The sequence below is a fragment of the Artemia franciscana genome, chromosome 7 (genome assembly GCF_032884065.1).
Source record: "Artemia franciscana chromosome 7, ASM3288406v1, whole genome shotgun sequence".
In the NCBI taxonomy this organism is placed as follows: domain Eukaryota; kingdom Metazoa; phylum Arthropoda; class Branchiopoda; order Anostraca; family Artemiidae; genus Artemia; species Artemia franciscana.
Window position 1 is genome coordinate 48,207,122 of NC_088869.1, and position 7,306 is coordinate 48,214,427.

Below are 7,306 nucleotides of genomic sequence, written 5' to 3' on the forward strand. Positions count from 1 at the left end.
CAATTTCATCCGCTTCACACCTCCTTAGCTTATTTTTTTATTTTTCTCTTTCTTTACATTCCTCTTGTTTTCTTATGATTTATCACTCCGGTAATTCTTGTACAAACCTCTTCTCTTCTCTATTTATTACTATTTTTTTTTTAATTAACTAAAAGAAAATACTTTTTTCACAAAAGAAGTTTTTCAAAGGAAAGTAAAGAGCTGCGTTAACCCTAAGGTAAGCGGAAATAAAGTTAAATACCAATTCAAGTGCCATGATCGTAAGTCATTATCAAAAAACAAGGATGACATTATCCGGGATGTCATTTCAGGGAATACACTAGTCACAGAGCATAATTTCCAAATCTCATTTTGAAAATTATGTTTATATAATCTGTGATCGTTTTGATTAATTTAAATAAAAACCTTTATCTCGAAAATAAGTTTTTTAGAAAAAGTAAAGAGCTAGATTAAACTTATGGTGAACAGATATACGTGTAATAGTATATAAAGTGTAAAACAAACATAAATCATTATGAACGGACAAAAATGAGATTATCAGGGGTCGTATTTCAGGGATGACATTAGTGTAAGATAATAATTTTCAAATCTCTTTTTTTCAAAGATTCTCCTTTTAATTTTATTGTAGAATAATATAGCGTGTGGTTTCCTAAATTTAGAAATGATCTTGCTCCATTCTCTGCAAACAAAAAATAGTAATTGGGTGGTGCATACTTTATCATGTATAACAAAGGATGAAACATCTTATTTGTAAAACATGATTAAATATATAAAAAACAAGTTTTTTTTACTGCAAGTAAGGAGCGACATTAAAACTTAAAACGAACAAAAATAATTCCGTATATGAAAGGGGTTTTCCCCTTCTCAACGCCTCGCTTTTTACGCTAAAGTTTAACTCTTTTGTCACAACTCTATTTTTTAAAACAATGAAAAACTCGTCCTTTGTCTTCTGGCTAAAAATATAAAATTCCGCATTTTTGTAGATAGGAGCTTGAAACCCCTACAGCAGGATTCTCTGATACACTGAATCTGATGGTGTGATTTTCGTTAAGACTCTATGACTTTTAGGGGGTGTTTCCTCCTATTTTCTAAAATAAGGAAAATTACAATTTTATCAGGCTCTTAACTTTTGATGGGTAAGATTAAACTTAATGTAAGTTATATATTTAGCATCAGTATAAAAATGCGATTCTTGTGATGTAACCATTGGTATCAAAATTCCGTTTTTAGAGTTTCGGTTACTATTGACCCGGGTCGCTCCTCACTACAGCTGATAAGATGAGGAAACCACTTTTAATCATACTGGACTCAATTACAGGACTTTTTTGGGAAACAGGATGCTTTCCCTCCATAAAAGTAATATTGAGTCACTGTTTTCCAATTTTTCCAATTGTCAATATCAAATTTTCATTTATTTCAGGTCCCTGTCCTTCAATACCTATACTACCTCAGTGAAGTGGGGATTGCGATGTCTCCTATGTCGAACAATTCACTGTTTTTGACCTATTCAAGACACCCGCTTCAGGAATTCTTAGCCAGGGGTTTGGTGATAAGTTTATCTACGGATGACCCACTGCAATTTCACCTAACTAAGGTAGTTACATATTTTTGGGATGTTTTTTTTATCAGTGTTGGAGCAGTTATGCAGTTTCAATGAAGGGCACAAAGCCGTTGATAGAGTTAATATAATTTATTTGGAATAACTTGTGTAGACCATCATGGGGTGGTTTGGAGGAAATCTTAGCGGTCGGTGAAGCAAAGCAGTTAACCAATTGCAGATAGTATTTGAGGTTAATTTTAAATTTAAAAAAAAAACTAGCACCAAACAGCCTCAAATTTAAATTTATTTAAAACTAAAATCTAATTTTGCCTCAAATTTAAAAATTTAGGCACAGGTTTTTCCAAGAAAAACTTGGAATTTTGAAGGTGAATGATTTATTTTGTAACTGATATGGCAAACGACTGGTCATGATCATCTTGATAAAAAGAAAAATTCTATTTCTTATGAATTCAAATTACCCGCTTCCCAGAAATATCCGTAAATTCAAAAAACATAAATTTGTGTCTGAATGGTCGCAAGCGAGTGGGATGCACCTTGTACAAAGAACTAAGTTGTGGTCAGAAGCTATTTTAACAACAGGCTAAAAACCCAGATTGGAACCTGATTTCATCGATTACGTTCAGCTTGTTGTCTGTCAGAACCGCCCACACGCGCAGTGGCGTAGTGGGCTAAAATTTTTGTACCAGTAGGCATCTGAATGTAATATTTTTATAGTACAAGGATAAACATTTAATTGCCACAAGGTATTGAACGCATTTAATATGCATTTAGCATTTAATATACTATAAGGAGGCTAAAGGTTTAATTCTAATTGAATAAATAATATAGAAAAAGTAAAATTCTTTTTATAGTAAGTAAAAATTGAATGGTGTAATATGTATTTTCGTTTCAATGCTGTAATAACTGGAATATTTGTAATATAATTCGCTTTCAGTGAAGGGCCAATGACGCAGTAAGATTTAGATTTTTAGAGTTAAGAAAGGAAGCAGTAGCTAAATTCTTGTTTTGTAGTGGAACTGAATTTGTCGGGAACGATCTTGGGTAGAAATAAGGTTAAACTAAATATTTAATATACAGTGATATCAATTGCTGAAAATCTCATCAGTTCAAAATTCGATTTTACTGTAATTTCATTTTTATTTTCAATGTTGTAATAAGTAAAGTATGTAAGAAAATGTTTTAATAAAGCGCCATTTTCAATAAAGCGCCAATGAAGCAGTAGGTTTTAGACTTTTACAGTTAGGGAAGGAGGTAGTACCCATACTCTTCTTTAAATTGATTTTTTTTCGTTTCAATCTTGATTTGGATGTTTAATTAAAGCTTTGTTCATTTTAAGGTTTATTTATTCATTTATGATATATTCATTATTTATTCATTTTTATTTTATTTATTCATTCATGTTACATGTTTATTTGCTATGATTGTTTTTGCGTTTCATTTATGCTACCATAGTAAAATATTTGTGTTCTTTTTAAGCTTGAATTGCATTTTCAATTTAAACTGTACTCGTTTTAAGATTTATTTATTCATTTATGTTAATACAATAAAAGAATAAAACAAAAGCTATACGAACCAGAAGAATGGAACAACAAGAATAATGCAAGAAGAGATAAGAAAATTAGAAACAATATCTTTTTAAAGGAAAACCAAATACAATTGACCCCCCCCCCCCCTCCCGCACAAAAAGTAAACCAAATGTATTTAAGCTACTCCAACCAAATCCAGGTAGTAAGATTCCAGCATAATATAAGTTGGATTTTAGTTACTCTTAGTTTTAATGACAAACAATTCTGATTTTTCCGTTCTCTTCTTCACTTGAATGTCGCATTCCCTTTTTTCTTATTGAAAAACGTTTCTGTTCTTTTCTGGTTTTCATCGGTGTTGAACATTCCTCGTTTGACGCGCATTCTTATGGCACTTTGTATCTACCGCAAGGAAATTTGTGCTCTCCTTTCCTTAAGGGTGACTAGATTTGCTCATTGAAGATAATTCTTAGGCACCTTTTTTGAGCTGTCTCTATTCTGTCCGACACTTCATTGGAGATGCCAGGATGCCTATCAGGACAAGCATATCCGAGAGTAGGACGTACAAAAGAGAGAAAAATCCTTAAACAAAGCGATTTATGACATTCAAATTTATTAAGGAGTTTGAGGAGAGAAAATGCAGTTCTTGTACGTTTTAATAAATCATTAATGGGGCAATCCCATTTTCAGTCGTTTGAGATGATAACACCCAGTAATTTCGTAGTATTAATAGACATTTCAGGAGGGATAGGACAGGAGAAAGAAAGAGGAGTTTTTAGGAAACTAATTGTTAAAACTGTTTACTTTAAAGGGTTGACTCTCATATCACTAGTAACAGCTTCATCTGATATTGACTCCATGATGTCCATTGGGTTACTTTTTAGAAGTTTGAAACATGTTTCTAAGGCAGTTAAATCGTCAACAAATTTTCATCTATCTGGGAAATCGACACCAAGACTGTTTATCTTGGTAAGAAATAAAATCGGGCCTAAAAGGGCTCTCTGGGGTACACCATTAAAAATTGGTAGGGGGTCAGAGTAAACATTCAGGTATTTGACGACTTCCGGTCTATTAGAAAGGAAGGACGAAATTATTCTTATTAAATAGGGGTCAACTAGGAAGTCATTAGTTAGTTTTTTTTCTAGTGTATTGTGGTCAATTAAATCAAAAGCTTTTTGTAAGTCAACTGCGATAACTTTGAGCCAGGTATTGGGTTTTTATGGCACTTGGCATTAACCAAGTGACATATAGCAATCGCAAATTCTGTCGGTCCCAGTTTTGCTACTTTAGGCGCTTCCAGGTAAGCTAGGACGATGAAATTTGGCAGGTGTATTAGGGACCGGACCAGATTAAATTAGAAATAGTCGTCTTCCCGATTTGACCGTCTGGGGGGGAGTGGGGGCCGGTTAATTCGGAGAAAATAAAAAAAATGAAGTATTCTTAATTTACGAACGGTTGATCAGATCTTAATGAAATTCGATGTTTGGAAGGATATCGAGTCTCAGAGCTTCTATTTTAAATCCTGACCGGGTCTGGTGGCATTGGGGGGGGGGGGGATTGGGAGGGGGACTAAAATCTTGGAAAACACTTGGAGTGGAGGGATCAGGATGAAACTTGGTGGGAAAGTAAGCACAAGTCCTAGATACATGATTGACATAACCGGAACGGACCCGCTCTCTTTGGAGTAGTGGGGGGGGGGTTAATTCTGAAAAATTAGAAAGAATGAGGTATTTTTAACTTACGAACGGGTGATCGGATCTCAATGAAATTTGATATTTGGTAGGATATCCTGTCTTAAAGCTCTTATTTTAAATCCTGACCGGATCTGGTGACATTGGGGGGAGTTTGGGGGGGGAACCTAAAATCACGGAAAACGCTTAGATTGGAGGGATCGGGATGAAACTTGGTGGGAAAAATAATCAGAAGTCTTAAATACGTGATTGACATATTTGGAACGGATCCGCTCTATTGGGGGGGGGGGGGGGTAATTCTGAAAAATTAGAAAAAATGACGTATTTTTAACTTACGAAGAAGTGATCGGATCTTCATGAAACTTCATATTTAGAAGGACCTCGTAATTCAAATCTCTTATTTTAAATCTCAACCGGATCCAGCGTCATTGGGGGGAGGGCACTTGGGGGGGGGGCGGAAATCTAAGAAAATACTTAAAGCGGAGAGATCAGGATGAAACTGGATGGGAAGAATAAAAACCTGTCTAAAATACATGACTGACATAACCGGACCGGATCTGCTCTCTTTGGTGGAGTTTGGGGGGGGGGGGGGTAATTCGGAAAAATGAGGTATTTGTAACTTACGAACGGATGACCAGATCTTATTGAAATTTGATATTTAGAAGGATCTTATGCTTTAAAACTCTAATTTTAATTTCCGACGAGATCCTTTATGACATTGGGGGGAGTTGGAGGGGGAAACCGGAATTCTTGGAAAACGTGAAAATTGGGGTATTTTTTATCTTACGAATAGGTGATCGGATCTTAATGAAACTTGATATATATAGAAGGATCTTATGTCTCAGATACTCCATTTTCAACTCGAATTGGATCCGGGGACATAGGGGGCTGGAGGAGGGGAACAGAAATCTTAGAAAACACTTAGAGTGGAGAGATCGGGATGAAATTTGATGGGAAGAACAAGCATAAGTTCTAGATACGTGATTGACATAATTGGAACGGACCTGTTCTCTTTAGAGGAGCTGGGGGGTGTAATTTGGAAAAATTAGAAAAATTGTGGTATTTTTAACGGGTGATCGGATCTTAATGAAATTTGATATTTAGAAGGATTTCATGTCTCAGAGCTATTATTTCAAATACCGACCAGAACTGTTGACACTGGGGGGAGTTGGATGGGTAAATCGGAAATCTTGGAAAACGCTTGGAGTGGAGGAATCGGGATGAAGCTTGGTGAATAGAATAAGCAAATGTCCGTGATACGTGATTGACGTAACCGTACTGGATTCGCTCTCTTTGGGGGAGTTGGGGGGAGAGGTTCAGTGATTTGGTGAGTTTGGTTCTTCTGGACGTGCTAGGACAATGAAAATTGGTAGGCATGTCAGGGAGCTGCAAATAATTGACTTGATAAAATCGTTTTCCCAGATTCGACCATCTGGGGGGCTAAAGGGAGAGGAAAAATTAGAAAAAATGAGGTATTCATAACTTATGAGTGGGTGATCGGATCTTAATGAATTTTGATATTTAGAAGGACATCGTGACTCAGAGCTCTTATTTTAAATCCTGACCGGCATTAAGCCTATGACCTTCCTTTTAAATCAATCTATTGATTCTTAGAATTTTGTTAGAGCTCATACCATATGAGCTCTTAGCTCTTGTTCAAGTTTATTACATATAGTGTCCAAAAGGTGAACCAGAAAGTGTTGGTAGAGGTAGAGCGCAAATTTCCGAATTGCCTTTGGTCAACATTTGGGATTATTTTTACTTTCAAACAATCAGGCAAATAGCTTTCATATAACTTGGAAAATACCGGAGTAAGAGTAATGGGCCGGACACCAGCAAAATCTTTTTTGCCACCCTTCTTTTTTACGGGAGTAATAAAACCTAATTTCTAGCAATCAGGGAACTTACCATTAGAGGGAATTTCATTAAGAAGTACTGACAATGGTTCTGAAAGTACTGCCAATGGCTCTGAAAGTACTGCCAATGGTTATCTGACGGAGATAATAGTGATTCAGATGAATTTTACTTACATTTACAGAAGCAAATAGACGAGGTTCCAGGTAGAAATATGGTGTTTTATTAGATTTTAACGTCCAGGTCGGTAGAAATAGGGATAAATTGTATCCTAACCTAGGTAAATTTGGTGTCGGAAAAGAAAACAGCAATGGCTACAGACTATTGTAATTTTGTAGGGATAATAGTCTAGTTGTAACCAATATGGTGTTAGGTTATAAAATTGCCCATCAGTTAACATGGTATTCATGTGATGGTAAGACAGCAAACCTTATTTATTATTTTATTGTAAACCGAAGATTGGCAGGATCAATACAAGATACTAGGGCATATAGGAGTGCTGCAGTTGATATTGAAAATAAAGATCACCATCTGGTAGTGTTTTTGGTTAATTTAAAGTTGAAATTTCGGAAGAGTAACTACCTCCCAGAAAGTTATGGTGGTAGCAGAGATGATGGGAGCAGTGAAGATGTTAAAAGTAGAATAGACAAGGCTCAGGGTGTTTTTCCACAGTAAAA

The 7,306-nt window shown here is 35.5% G+C and overlaps 1 protein-coding gene across 1 annotated transcript in view; it reads left to right on the forward strand.

The window, feature by feature from the left end:
• Positions 1 to 6,823, forward strand: part of LOC136029709 (AMP deaminase 2-like) — an 89,648-nt gene extending 82,825 nt beyond the window's left edge. Inside the window, exons 14-15 of the mRNA XM_065708213.1 lie at positions 1,421 to 1,594; positions 6,668 to 6,823. Of these exons, the coding sequence (XP_065564285.1) occupies positions 1,421 to 1,594; positions 6,668 to 6,823 (330 nt within the window). The remainder of the gene's footprint in view (positions 1 to 1,420; positions 1,595 to 6,667) is intronic.
• Positions 6,824 to 7,306: the final 483 nt, after the last annotated feature.